The sequence below is a fragment of the Electrona antarctica genome (genome assembly GCF_951216825.1).
Source record: "Electrona antarctica genome assembly, chromosome: 24".
Classification (NCBI taxonomy): domain Eukaryota; kingdom Metazoa; phylum Chordata; class Actinopteri; order Myctophiformes; family Myctophidae; genus Electrona; species Electrona antarctica.
The window spans coordinates 6,927,148-6,942,881 of record NC_136803.1 but is presented as its reverse complement, the minus strand read 5'-3'; the positions used below and the strand labels follow the sequence as shown (position 1 = coordinate 6,942,881).

Genomic DNA, 15,734 nt, shown 5'->3' with positions numbered 1-15,734 from the left:
CCATAAATAAGAAGAATGCAGAATGCAGTGTGTGTGTGTAAATGCTATAGGATTATTACTCTTATAGCCTACATACATTTCAAATGTACAAATACACAGCCAATGAGCTATAGATCGGTCTCTTCTGCGCTGGCTAACCTGCAAGGCATAAATCTGCCTCTTTTAGCATGTGTACTCACTACTCACCCAATAATTAATTCCTAAAACTTGGAGTCAGATAATAGATATTGTCCTCTAGTATCCACAAGTTCTGGAAGAAAACCAAACGTTCTCAATTAATGTTTGTTTTGTATTAAAGGACCACTTCACCACTTTTCAACCTATCTTCATATAATAGGTCCTTACTAATAATCATGATAAAATGGCACAATCTTTTTCTACTCTGTCTGTGTCTCATATAGGGCTGTGGGCAGTTCAGAAACCTGTCCACCAGTGACATCATCGATGGGGAATCCAAGCTAATAGAAACTGCAGGCTTTCTAAATCTATTTTTTTTTTGTAAATAAATCTTGTCTGCCTAACGATGACTGGTGGACGGGTTTCTGAACTGCCCACAGCCCTCCTATGAGAAGCAGACTGAGTAGAAAAAAGTAATGGCTTCACTTTCACCACTGCCTAGTTGTAACTTCCTGCATTCACCAAATCACCAAGCAACTTCTATCAAAAAGGCAAAAAAAAAATCTTAAAAAATATATATTTCTACTACATACAGACCAATATAGTGTCTATTATTTGCTGGGCAATGGAGTGGCTGCACCACTGACTCAAAGAGCGTTAAACCTGCACAATGAGTCATTTGAGTCACTAGGTGGCGCAGGATATTTATTTAAAGGTTCAAATCTTAGAGTATATACGTGTTCTCCATTTATCATCATCCATTTATTAAATTGATTACCAACTTTTATTAATTTACAAATGAAATAATTAAAATATAATAGATGAAGACACGTAGGCTATGTTAGAACACACACAACCCAATAATCAGCTATAATAAATTAACTTATATGATCTTATATAGTTTGTTAAGAAATTTACATTAGTATCGGCGGTTTACCTACATTTGTAGGATTAAATAGAACAGCATTATGGTGAAACATACAAACAAAACCTTATGTGGAAACAAATTGTGTAAAATAAATGTGCTTAAATAAAATAGATCAGAATAGCACAACCGGTGCCCTGGCAGGCATGTGGCACTTTGGTTTGTTTGATTGATTGAATACTTTATTAACAGTTTGCCAAAAAATAGCACAGGGAAGTACAGTTCAATACACCCCAAGAAAGTATATTTATTCAATACAATTATTTATTCACCAAATGTATTCACGTGATTTTCACCATTTAATCGTGAAAATCAGTGTAGAATAGTAGCCCAAGACCAAGACCGGCTCAACTCACATCACATGTAAATGATATCATGTAGGCCTAGACTAGAGAATTACCGGTAATTGCATTGCTGCTGTATGGTGAGAAAGTCACACATCCACGGGGGTTCAAATTAAAATAGGCTCCCCTTGAAGATAGGCAGTCACATTCATTGCATTTCTAAGAAAAATCACACCCGTGTGAAGTAAGTGGTGCAACTCCGTGTGGGGGTCCCCGGGGGGGTCCAGACCCACAGGAACGCACCCAGGGTGCCGGCCCGATTCCGGCGAGCGGACGCCCCGAAAACGGTTGAGAAATGACAAAGTTACCGTGTGGGGGTCCCTCTACTGTACCCTCTAGTCTACTGTACTGTACTGGCACACCTGAAATCACCATATATACAGTTAATATGTGCGTGTGTGTTTGTGTGTGTGTGTGTGTGTGTGTGTGTGTTAGGTTGCGCACAGGTGGTGAAAAACAACCATGCTGTTTTCGTGCTCACACATAGCCAGCCAGCTACCCAGCCAGCCAGCTACCCACACACATAGTCACTTAAGGAAGTGGTTTGCACCACTTAAAAAGTATGTTTGCGCAAATTGCGCATAGCCTACATCACAAGTGTGTGTGTGTGCACACGCATATATACTGTATGCGTAACAAAATTACGCAATGTGACTCGTTGTTGTAAAAAGAGATAGAGTTACATCCGGATTTAATATGATCTATTTGTCTTCTCCTAATGCGAGCCAGATGTGGCCTCTCTTCTTCCAACTCCCTGTCCTGTCCCCTCCCGTGTCACTCAGACCAGTCGTGTCCAATCAAAACGGCCGCAGCTCTCCCTAAACACCTCCTATGCGCTCCTCCCCTCCCTCCCTCACAGTCAAGTAACTTCAACAGGAGGTGTGGGAGTGATTCGCTACTCAGCACAGCAGCGCACCACCCCAGTCTCTACCCTCTCTTTTCATCTGTCCGTCTCCACACACGCACCCACCGCTGCTGCTACGCTACCAGTGCGCGCAACGAACGCAACCTGTGTGAACTCTAAAACTTTTGCCGCACAAACTTTTTTTTTTGTGTGCAATCGCTCAATGCTGCAAAGTTCTTGAATCGAAACGAACCAGGGCTCTGCAATCATGGCGAGAGAGAAGTTCAGGTTGTTTTTGCTGCTGTGCTGCTGCAGTGTGTCCGTGGTGACGGCCATCCAGCGGACCGAGATGTTCCCCTACGGGTCGCTGAGTGGAGACCTGACCCTGGCCGAGGGAGACGATGAGACCGCTAAGGTTCTGGCGCTGCCCAGACCCCTCTACTTCTACAACTCCCAGTTCACCCAGCTCTATGTGAGTACTACTATATGATGAAATAATGAGATGTATGTGAGTATATCTGAAATGATTCAATAATGAGCTGTATCATGTGAGTATCTGAAATTATTCAATGAGATATGTTTGAAATATTCATAACTCAACCAATGGATGCTTCATGCTTTGCTTTGTTGACTAAACTGCTGGAAAATATGTAAAATATTGTAACCATGCATGATTTGGAGGCATGAGTTAGTATGGGAGAATGAAGATGAGATAATCACACTCTTGGCTAACTTAGAATATAGTTTTATGATTATTATCTTCAAATAGTATTTGGGATAGTAGTAGTAGTAGTACAGTTAACTTGCTTGTGTGAATATAGTTTAGGTAATTTAAACTTTTCAGGCAATTTTGTGGCTTTCTGTGAATGATGGTATGGTCAATTATAGATACTCCAATGTTGTTTTTCTTTGTCTCATGGGGGGGGGGGGGGGGGTGATTAATTTCGAATTGATTACATGGGTGACCTCTTTCAGTAGAGCCTTATGGTCAACGTGTACGTTTTAAGTTTGGGACAAGTGTGTCACTATTTTAGTTTTACCGCAGAAAAGAACAGGAAACAAGAATATGCGGTTAATGTACTGTAAAGCTTTTGCAGTGAGTGAAGAAAGTCTAAAATAAGCATGAGGCTGGGTTGGCTCTGCAGGCTATGTAGACAGGCTTACAGTCTGAACTAAAAACACGAGTCAATGGCTGATTTGTTGTTGTTTTAAATCAATTCCAAAAGCATATAAACACAGCAGCACAGTTGTAAACTTGTCGGTACCATTTCAAAATGATGAATGTATTAATTCACTGACTTTCAAGACAAATTGTCTTTTGTTCACTTTTCATTCGTGTGATATCATGATCATGGATTTTATTTTGATATAGCCTAGGCCTACTATAGTATAGTGGAGTTTTGACCTGAGATCAGATATCAAAATATCTTCTAAATCCTGATAGTTTTCTGAAAAAGCTATATTTCTATGTCAGTCATTCTTCACGATTTTTCAAAAATAGCAGACCTACAAGCTCGTAGCGCGCCACTCAGTGGCGCGCTATGAGCTTGTAGATCTGCTATTTTTCAATAGATAAAGCATAACATAATGCTAACACCAAAAGGGGTTCCCGCCCAAAATGGGTTAAGAAATCATTGACCTCTGGCTTTTGATTCATGATGAAGAAACAGACTCACTGCCTATACTACGTCACTGATCAAATCATTTTTCTTGAATTAGACAGCAGTTTGTGACGTCAACCAAGACAATGTGAATCCAACAGTGCTCAGTGATCTGATTGAGTCACTGATTAATATGACCCATTCATTATGTTTCAAATCAGACATCAAGGTGAATCTCACAGTGCTAATCTGATTGAATCAGTGATTGGTATGACCTCTATTCGCTCAGACGTGACAGTTTTGACTCAACTGTCCTTTTGGCGTTTAAAATAAATAAATAAACAGTTTAACATGTTCTCATTCTCATTACAGGGATGTTTCGTTAATACGTTAATATGTTTGGTCTGATAACTTCACACAATAACTAAATTCAATTCAAATGGCTTTATTAATATTTATATGATAAAACATACGTTTACATTGCCAAAGCAAAAAGTGGAACAATACAATCAAAAATGTATGTACACTTGAAAGTCAGGATCTCCAATAAATCAATTTATATGTACTAAGATCACTCGATGCAATTGCAGATAGTGCAGGAATACAGGAATAACTCTCTCTCTATCTCTCTCTGCGTCTGTCTCCAGGTGGCCACCAATGGCATCGTCTCGGCCCAGGACCTCCCCATGGAGAAGCAGTACGTGGACGATGGCTTCCCCACAGACTTCCCCGTGGTCGCCCCGTTCCTGGCGGACATCGACACCAGCGGAGGCAAAGGACAGATCTACTACAGGCTGACCGAGACGCCCAGCATCCTCAACAGGGTGGCCCAGGTAACGACGGGCCGTATACAGCAAAACAGACAGGGACTTAAAAGCTGCAATGTTACTTTATAGCAGTGTTTCTCAACCAGTGGTCCCTGAGGGAGTTCCAGGTGATCCATAGATCTTTACCTCTTGAGAGTGTAAAATGAAACCATTTGGTTTCATTTTATACTCTCAAGAGTTAAATTATTGTTTAACATCTGCATTACTTAGGTTAACTTTACAAGAAGTCTACACAATTAGAGAATGTAGAAGAATTGCTATTTCGATAGACGTTTGCCTGTTATCTCTCCTAGTGGTACCAACATCAATACAGCATGGAAATGTATTTAGTTTGGGGTCTGCAAGGCTCAATCTCATTCAATGGTGGTCCTTGATATGAATACTGCTTTATAGTAAAGTTCACTGGGCTGCGCAAGGTCACAATGAAGAGAAAATGGGAATAACTCAATGTAGAACTGAATTAAGTGGCTGTGGGGGAGTTTGTTTATCTGTGTGCAGAATGCAGATTAGGTTATCCATTCACTTGTTCATTTAATTGCTCTTCTTCCCTTCACCTACTCATTCACTCACTAATTCTCATTCATTCGGCCGTTCCAGGAAGTACACAGAGGATTCCCAGACGCAAAGTTCACGCCCACGCACGCCGTCGTGGCCACGTGGGAGAACGTCGGGGCATACGAAGAGCCCAGTCGCACCGCTGGGCCGACCAACCAGGTAAGAGACGCAGAGAGAGGAGGAGTGGATGGATTGCTAGATTATTGCACTACTGTGAGCTTGCAGATCTGAGAGATTTGAATATATGTGAGAATTTGCCCAGAATAGGGACGTCAGGGTCACTGTGGTTAAAGTGTAAATAGCCAGTGAGTCTTTGGTTCAACTGTCCATATCCGGCCACTATGTGCTGGTTTGGCCAAACGCCTCGCTGCTGGACACTGGGATTCCTGGAAGGCGTGCGTCTCTTTCCTTGTGTCTGGAAGGCGTTCCTCTCTTTCCTTGTGTCTGGAAGGCGTGTCTCTTTCCTTGTGTGTGTGAGCAGTAATTTGCCTCCAGTAAGACAAGAAGAAGAAGATGACAGCGGGGGTTCTTCTATTTATAGACCTCCCCCCACCCACCATTTGCCTCTTGACCTTATCCAGGGGTGAGAGGACATCTTTAGGGGTCATCAGCATGTGTCCCCCGCCCCTCCCCCGTCCTCGTGTCCCCCTCCCAACTCGTTATCCTCCCTACTGTTCTCTCTCTCTCACTCACACACACACACACACACACACACACACACACACACACACACACACACACACACACACACACACACACACACACACACACACACACATCCACATCATGGTCTTGTTTCTCACACTCTAGCCTTGCGGACACTGCCTCCTCTGCTTCGTCATCCAGTAAAGTTCACAGCTTTAGTGTCAAGCTGAAACTGTAACCAAATCTGGTCGTCTCTTCGCTTCCTAGAGGTTAAAAAAATCAATTACAATTAATAATTCAAATCCAGACGGGTCCAATTAAGCCTGTGTGACAGTAGTGGCTTCAACAAAGGGTTGGTCTTAATCATTTAAGCTGTAAATACGATGCTCATTGCTCAATAGTCAAAACATGTTGTGAGCTTTACTTGAATATTGGGTATTTTTGAAAATCTTTGAAATTTTTCGCCTGAAAGTGGTTAGACACTTCCGTGGCCACAGTTCCCCAGTGGTCGACTCTAGGCCTTCTTCTTTTTATCCCTGAGCCTACAGTCTACACCAAATCTCTTCGCCGAACATAGCCTATGTACAGTATGTACCGGTACAAGATGGAATTTCTTTTGTCAAATGTTTGCCCCCAGAATATGGACACTTAAGGGTTTCACGTGGTTAAATTAAGTTTGGAGCTCTCAACGAGGGTCCCGAGAGGTCCCGAGAGGAGCTATCTGTCAGTACCAGAGCAGTTCTCAACGAGGGTCCCGAGAGGAGCTATCTGTCAGTACCAGAGCAGTTCTCAGCAGTAGTACTGACGTCAGGAGGGTTATATCACAAGGTGCTGAAAGGCTCCAGCGTTATTGGATTCTTCATAAGTCCTAGTCTCTGGGAGGCCTGCTTTTTATGGCCATTTTATTGAGGAGAATCAATTGAGCGCGGTCTGACTCCGTCTGCGGCGTACTGGACCAAATGTAAACACGGGAAACGGATTGTACACGCCGCTCGCCTCGGGGGTGGAGGTGGGGGGCCGACTCCAGAAGAGCGTGGCTTTAGAAGTGGGCTTGGATTGGTATGGAAGAAGGGGGGGCTGGGGGAATGGAGGGGGGGGGGGGGGGGTGGACATCATACCCCCCTTCTCGAACCCACCCTCTAGCCTTTACTTTGAATGTATTGAGTCAAAGCAGTGCATTGTTAGGCCTAGTTTGTGGCCAGCATGTGGGATGGACAGAGAGACAGAGGGGGGGGGGGGGGGTGGACAGAGAGACAGAGGGGGGGGGGGGGGGTGCCCCAGGGGGTCTCTCTTTCACTCTCATCTGTGTTTATCCTCATTTCCCCCCCTTAACTCCTTTGTCTTTGTTTTCTTCCTATCCTTTCCTCCATTGTGTGTTTGTATGCATGTGTATTTGGGAATGAGTGATGTAGTGACTTTTGGGGGGTTGGCAGGGTTGCTGGTGGTGTTTGTAGAAGGGAGGGTCATTGGTTTATGAGAATTAATGAAGTACAGTATATCAGTCAGAACGACCTCTCTTAAGGACAATGAAATATCCTCCACCACAGTCTATTAAAACTCACCTTTTGTCCATTACTCCCAAACCATACCAATGATTCGCCATGCAACTCCTTGTTGCAACCAAATGGTTGTGAGTAGTTAGTTGCATGCAACCATTACCATTATCCCCAATGGCAATTGCAAGAGTTGCATTGGTGTGATGTCCTTTTGTCCTTAAAACTGTTTTGTTGGAAGGAGTTGCGACTAGTTGCATTGGTGTCGTTTGGGCCTTGATTTAAAACTCACTTTGCATGCACAACATTGAATGCCTTTGACAATGAATGCCCAGTTTTGAGTTTGTGTAAACACAAACGGTGAAGGATGCAAATTGTGATTTAGCCAGAATGAAATGATGTATGATGATGACGTATGATGAGAAGAGCGCCCCTCATTTCACACAGGTGTGATTTTTTTCCTTCTACTTATAGATTCTCCCCAAATCGAAAGAGTCAATTCAGAATTTATGTTAATACTACATGCAAGACATTCCATTTCAAACCGTGATTGTAGAAATAGTAAGAATGCATACATTAAGTGCTTGAAAGGAAGTTCATGCCAGTGAGTTAAAACGACTGCAGGGCTAATTTCACCATAACCCCCCCCCCCCCCCCCCCCCCCACCCCACCAACACCCCCCCCCCCCCCCCCCTCCCGGACCTTTAGCATATGCTAAGGGGGGCTTAGCGACCAAATGAATAGGTCTCTCTAGTAGTGCTTAACCTTCCTTTTAAATCTACAAATGGGGGTCAGGCCAGAAGAATGAAGCATGGTCTTGTGTGAGTCGCCTGGGCACTGAGAGTGCATTCAGTCACAGTGTGTGACTCTCTATCTGCAGCTAGTCTGATAGCATCTCCCTTTGAACTGATTAGCCCAGCGGGGCTGCTGGGCTGGGTGTGGGGTGTGGTGTTTACGTTTCAACTGATTAACTAGTGGTGTGTGTGTGTGTGTGTGTGTGTGTGTGTGTGTCTGTGTGTCTGTGTGTGTGTGTGTGTGTGTGTGTGTGTGTGTGTGTGTGTGTGTGTGTGTGTGTGTGTGTGTGCGCGCATTAAGGATGGGGGCTGGGGTAGTACTGTCAGGGAGGTGTTGGTGAGTGGTTCAGGCCAAAACCACACCAATGATTCGCCATGCGCAACCCAGAGTAGTATAAAAGAGAGTAATGACACTCCCGTTGACTCTCATTGTAACAATGGAATGCGGAAGTGCTCATTCTATCTCAATGGAATAGTTCCAGCCATAGGAGCAATGTTTGGAACTATCGCCCATAGGCACCCGCTTTGCGGCGAGATCAAAGCGTGTCACCACCACTCTCTTACTACATTACTCTGGCGCAACCCCTTGCAACCAAGCGGTTGTGAGTAGTTAGTTGCATGGAACCATTATCCCCAATGGCAGTTGCAAGGAGTTGCGTTGGTGGGACATGTCCTTAAAGGTGTTTTGTTGCAAGGCGTTGCATTGGAGCGGTCTGGGCCTAAGCACAGTAATTCAGGCTGCAAAATGTATGTAGAAAAAAAATGATGATGCATGCCTGGAAAAGAAAGTGAGAATTGGGATTACGTACGTAAGTAAGAGGGACAGGAAGGTGAGAGAATGAACGGGAGAGAGATAAATAGAGGTAGCAAGAGAGAGAGAGAGAGAAGGCTAAGCTCTTAATGTTATGAATGGACAGTCTTGTTGTGTGTGTTAAAGTAAGCATCTGTGTGAGGCTAATGGCAGCTATTAGCTTAATGGGTAAATAATGAGAAAACACACACACACACACACACACACACACACACACACACACACACACACACACACACACACACACACACACACACACACACACACACACACACACACACACGCACACCGAATAAACTGTTGCATTTGAACACATATCAGAAAGGTAGCGGTGTGCACACTGCTTTATTTCACCAGACTCAGAATTACTTTAAAAGGCAAACTTTACTGGTATTTTGATTCAACATTTTTTATAGGCATTTTATTGTTTAAGTTGGGGTCGATTTTTACTGTGCGATTTCCCAAAAAACACAGAATACATCGGGAAGCGTAGCGCCAGACCTCTGCGTCCTCCTCCCACTACAATAGAACAATTAATATAGGATACATATTAACCCATTTTGGGCGGGAACCCCTTTTGGTGTTAGCATCATGTTATGCTTTAGCTATTGAAAAATAGCAGATCTACAAGCTCATAGCGCGCCACAGAGTGGCACGCTACGAGCTTGTAGGTCTGCTATTTTTGAAAAATCAAAGAATGACTGACATAGAAACATAGCTTTTTCAGAAAACTGTCAGGATGTAGAAGACATTTTTAGAATCTGATCTCAGGTCAAAATGGGTTTTAAATCGAATATTGAGTGCAGTGAATACTCAGAGTCGGGCACTTTGACTTGTGCGCATTGGAGCAGAGACATGCATGTGTAGAGTTGCACAACACATTGAAACATGATTGAAGGATAACAGGAGCACACATGGACACGGAAAGACACATGCGATGGACAGGAGAGATTGCACACATATCACCTCATCTGGCCCCAGAGAGAGCCATGCTATAAACTACACCCAGTTGGTCTTCAGATTTCAGTTCAGAGGGCCGGTGCTTGAACACTGAACAGTGCATTATATGTGCTCTGTGGTTCGCCGGGCAGAGTCACATGGAGCCCAATGAATGAATGGACTGCTCTGTGACCTCCTCTCCTCTCCTTGACTCTCCTCACCTCTCCTCTCCTCTCCTCTCCACTTCTCTGCTCTCCTCGCTTCAGCTCTCCTCTCCTCTCCTCTCCTGCTCATCTGTAACACATTAGGATATGGTTACTATCTGGGCTTATTTGTTGTTTCTTGGGGGGGATACCCCTGCACTGACGCACAGACGGGATGGGGGTGGACGGGTGTGGGACGCGGTGGGAGGGGGAGGGGGGGGTGGCAGGAAATACACCACTCCACAGTTCAAAGAGGAACCTCGGGGACTTTTGACGTTGGGCACTCATTGTCGTTTGGGTGCCGGAGGATATTTGTTCTGTATTGACCATGCCGGTCTCCCTTCTTTCATAGACTACAGAGATGAGGAGAGAACAGTACAATCCTCATCCATCTGTAGCTCAGACAGGGTCCATAATGGACCCCTACGGGTCCATTAGTAACCTCTCAGAGTTCAATGAACACAGAGGATTGTTACAGTGTGTGAGTTACTAGACGACGGCCTCAGACTCTTAGCTCATGTTCATAAAAGCTGACACGACTGTCCCTGGGCCATTAGCCTGCAATGTTTGTGTGTGTGTGTTTGTGTGTGCAATGTGCATGTGTGCACGTGTGCCAGTTCCCACACTGGCAGTTAAGTCTGTAAAAATGTAGTGAAGTTGGCAACTGGCCTGCATCTGGTTTCTCTCTGTCTGTGTCTCTTCCTCCCTTCCTCTCTCTCTCTCTCTCTCTCTCTCTCTCTCTCTCTCTCTCTTTCTCTCTCTCTCTCTCTCTCTCTCTGCTTGATTGCAGCTGTGGCTAAAGCTGAAAAGTTGGCAGCAACAAACAAACAAGTGGACAGTCTCATCTGTACAGCACATTTTTCGCGTTCTGATGTCTCTCTCTCTCCCCCTAGGATGATTACAACATGATTGATAACACTTGTTGTAAAACGTCCTGAGTCATTCATTAGACGCCAGTCAGAAAACCAACAGGGCAGTGATTTTTACTGGTGTAACTAATCTGTACTTCGCTGAAGTTAAGCCATTTTGACCTGAGATCAGATTCTAAAAATGTCTTCTACATCCTGACAGTTTTCTGAAAAAGCTATGTTTCTATGTCAGTGGTTCTTTGATTTTTCAAAAATAGCAGACCTACAAGTTCGTAGCGCGCCACTCGGTGGCGCGCTATGAGCTTGTAGATCTGCTATTTTTCAATAGCTAAAGCATAACGTAATACTAACACCAAAAGGGGTTCCCGCCTAGAATGGGTTAAGTCAAGGTTGCCTATTTAACCTCAAGTATTATTTAATCAAACTAAACCAAGTGTACCGCAATAGATTTAAGCTTAGCTAAAGTGTACAATAAAACAATGGTGAAATAAAACTAAACTGCATTGACATGGAATTCAATTGAACATGTCGCTAAGCCAGAAGCGTAACAAGTTTTAAGTAAGGCAAATTCTCAAGAACTAAGATGACAAAATGAAGGTATCAAGTCAACCAGACAAAATGTGCATATTACTTGACTACGATTAAACCGTATACCCGGCTACATTCAACTCCATGGCGTGCTTAGTATTTCCCTCGGGGGTCTTCCCTCGTAGCACCCCCTTGATCTGTAACATTTAGTCGGCGTCAGAACATAGCGCTGCGGTGAAAGTGGAAATAAAAAGACTCTTGTCACATGAATTGGACACAGTCGCCGCTGCAGCAGACGCTCCCCACAACACGACAACCCTGACGTTCCCCACAACACTACAACCCTGACGTGAACCCATGGGCTAAAGACGTTCCCCACAACACTACAACCCTGACGTGAACCGATGGGCTGAACCACTTATTTCTGGAACCGCATAATCACCACGATCTGTGTTACAATTAGACTCAACGTCTCTGTCGTATGTCAACCCCCCCCCCCCCCCCCCCCCCCTCCTTCCTTCTTCCTGTTCCTCTCTCAACTGTACATAGAATCTATAGATAGATTCTTTATTACTGTCCGGGAGAAAATCTGTTCCACAGTCCTCACTTGAGACATTGATACTGGGCTGTGCTGATTGCTCTTGCTCTGATGAAGGCTCTTATAGGCGGAAATGTTAGTACTTTGTTCCCCATTGATTTGGGGACGTGGGACGTGCTACCCTTTTGGGATACATTTCAGTTCCAATTTTTGACATGTGTTGTGTTAGATTGCTTCATTGAAGCAGGAATCAATGCTCTGAATTGTTGGTTCTTGGATTAGCCCATTTTGGGCGGGAACCCCTTTTGGTTTTAGCATTATGTTATGCTTTAGCTATTGAAAAATAGCAGATCTACAAGCTCATAGCGTGCAGAACGACTGACATAGAAACATAGCTTTTTCAGAAAACTGTCAGGATGTAGAAGACATTTTTAGAATCTGATCTCAGGTCAAAATGGGTTAGTTTATAAACCACTTCAGCTATTGACAAAAACAGTGATTCAACTACAACAGTGATTCCAAACCTGTGGAGCCAGGGGCCACTGGCAGGCCGGCCATGTTAAGTGGCCAGAGAGGTGGGCTGCAAACCGCTTTTGAGATTTTCACGTAAGAATGCTCGAACACAGGGGTGCTACCTACCCCACCCCCACCCACCCCCAAATGGTCACTTCCACTGTGACCGTATTCACTGTGATTGTCTGTTGGGGTGGCTGGTGTGTGTATAGCCGTGGTGGGGGTCTTTGTATGGAAACAGAGTCCCATGGGGAAGTCTTTGTGTGGAAGCTTCAGGTTCCTACTTCCTAGACAGCATGTCTGTGAAGTCCACTGTCTTCTTATCAGGACAAGGACATCATCGTGACCCAGGTGGTCTCGGAAGGACAATAAGTCACCTCAGTCAGCACTGATGTTATCATCACCCCCTAAGCCCCTAAAAGCCAGTTCCCTGCAGTGTCCCTAAGTAACACACTGCGTGTGATGTCTGCTCCCCCACCTCCCCCCCACCCGCCCCCCTCCACTTTGTCACACCTTGTTTAAAGCACGTCCTCAAACTGCTTTTAGACTGAGCTCACACACACACACACACACACACACACACACACACACACACACACACACACACACACACACACACACACACACACACACACACACACACACACACACACTCTAGCAGACATGCTGAAGTCCTTTGATGTGTGCTGGCTGCAATTTGTTGTCTTCCAGCTGTGGGTCTGTAAAACACACCGGGACCACTTCATTAACACACACACGCGCACACACACGCACGCACGCTCCGCCAGGATAGTATAGAATGATAAAGCTTGTTTCACACCTGATGAGAATTCCTCTTTCTTTACGCTTCATTGAATGAAGCTCGCCAACCGGAGCCGGGCAGGCAGTCGGTCCGTAGTGTGAAGGACTTTGCGGTGCTACCCCGTCCCCCACCGACTCAAACCAAAGACGTTATATTTGCTCGACCCACTCCCCATTCAGAGACAGGACGAGTGGAGTTTGTATTGGTCAAAGAGGCAAAGCTGCGACCGCTCGTTAACCAAACAAACCCCAGTGTCCCTATTCTGGACATGTCGTAGTGGGCAAACTCTATTCTGCAAAATATAGGTCACAAACTGTCTCTCTGTCTGTAGCCTTGTCTCTGTGTCTACCTGTCCTGTATGTCTCTCTGTATGTAGCCTTGTCTCTGTTTGTCTACCTGTCCTGTATGTCTCTCTGTCTCTGTTTGTCTACCTGTCCTGTATGTCTCTCTGTCTCTGTTTGTCTACCTGTCCTGTATGTCTCTCTGTCTCTGTGCTCGTCTTTAATCTGTCACAATTATTTTATAATCGCCTAATCGCAATTGGAGTTATAATCGTCAGACAATAGCGACGGAACAAGTGGGGGAGACAGAAAATTAGATACACAGAGAAACAGTAAGATCAGACACGGAGACGGAATTCCTTTCTACTGTACGTTTTTATTTGCTTTTAAACTACGTATGTTTCTTCTCATGGATTGAATTGAGAGATCTTAGTTTCGTTAAATCGTACTCTCTGACCGTCTACACCAAATCTGTTTGGCAGCAATAGCCGATCTACAAGCTGCTATTTCGGCGAAACATGTTCCCCCCAGATTAGGCATCAAGTGGCTAAACTTTAGTCACCAAGCTTAGCAGCGAGGGAGAGAAGAGTAGAGTGGTGGAAAGCAAGAGAAAGACAGACGACGCATGAGACACAGACAAGAGGAAAGACCCCCCCAATACTAATTACAATGTGCCTGGGGGGCTGTAAAGGCCTTCCACGCCCACAAACAACACAAGATGACTTAAAGATGTTGGTGTAAACAATTAACCACACATGCACGCACGCACGCACGCACACGCACACGCACACGCACACGCACACACACACACAGTCTGGTGGACATGGGTTGGGGGAGGGCCACTGCATTATGTCTGTTCTGTACATGTGTTTGTGTGTCTGAACGACCTTGATGGTGATGTTACAACATGGCACCGAGACATCATTACTAGATCGCACACACGCACGCACGCACGCACACACACAGGAAGACAGCTGTGGTGGGCAACATCTGGGCTGGGGGATGTGTGTGTGTGTGTGTGTGTGTACACACGTGTGTGCGTGAGTTTGAGGAGAGATAAAGTTGATTCCGTCCCAGAGGAAAACATTGTGGGATCACCCACACACAGTTTTCCTTCCATTCGTCAAACCATTTGTTTCTTCAAGCGTGGGCCGCAAAACCTCAACGGACCCTGGCCCTGGTCCTCCCACATGACCTGAGACCTCAACGGGTCCTGGCCCTGGTCCTCCCACACGACCTGAGTAGAGTAATATGATGTTCTAATGAGTGCCAGGGTCCCCGTTGTGACAAGACATACATCCACTCTTTATGCTCGGGTCTCCCACATCACTGGAGTAGAGCACTACTATGTCTTAATCACGTACAATACACCCAGGCCCTATTCTGAGCGTGTCATATTGGGCGAACATTCAACAAAGACCAGGCCAACGTTTGTGGAAGATGGGTGCACAGATGGGTCAGACATTTAAAAAAATAAGGCCAACATTAAACAAAGATAGCAGATTGTACATGTTCTCACAACGCGGCGCTGCGTGTTGTGAGCTTGTAAGATTGTCTGTCTTCGTTATTTTGGTGTACAACAAACTCTAATGGGTTTAAGTAGTTAATGAGTGAGAAGACACCAGTCTGCTGACTGCTCTCTTTATGTTGGGGTGCTTAACTGGTGTTAATCCATTTTGGGCGGGAACCCCTTTTGGTGTTAGCATTATGTTATGCTTTAGCTATTGAAAAATAGCAGATCTACAAGCTCATAGCGCGCCACCGAGTGGCGCGCTACGAGCTTGTAGGTCTGCTATTTTTGAACGACTGACATAGAAACATAGCTTTTTCAGAAAACTGTCAGGATGTAGAAGACATTTTTAGAATCTCAGGTCAAAATGGGTTAATGAGCCTGGAAGGGGGGGGGGGAATTAAGTCTTTCATTCACAATTATACTTACCACACAACGTTCTTGTAATCTGTCATTCAAACAGAAAGTTCCCCTCCACACCACAATCCTAATTCAGGAGAGAAGAAAAAAATGTGTCCAGATGGTCTCTAGATGAAGACTCTGTGAGAAAACCATGGCATGGGATTTGAACCCTGAGATCTTCTATTTCTTGGTT

At 44.8% G+C, this 15,734-nt stretch overlaps 1 protein-coding gene across 1 annotated transcript in view; it reads left to right on the top strand.

Annotated features, from left to right (window-relative positions):
- Positions 1 to 2,312: 2,312 nt before the first annotated feature.
- The window catches only part of nid2a (nidogen 2a (osteonidogen)), a 44,066-nt gene continuing 30,644 nt past the window's right edge, over positions 2,313 to 15,734 (top strand). Inside the window, exons 1-5 of the mRNA XM_079495333.1 lie at positions 2,313 to 2,702; positions 4,479 to 4,664; positions 5,256 to 5,372; positions 6,534 to 6,723; positions 13,725 to 13,751. Coding sequence (XP_079351459.1) covers positions 2,499 to 2,702; positions 4,479 to 4,664; positions 5,256 to 5,372; positions 6,534 to 6,723; positions 13,725 to 13,751 — 724 coding nt within the window. The 5' untranslated portion in view covers positions 2,313 to 2,498. The remainder of the gene's footprint in view (positions 2,703 to 4,478; positions 4,665 to 5,255; positions 5,373 to 6,533; positions 6,724 to 13,724; positions 13,752 to 15,734) is intronic.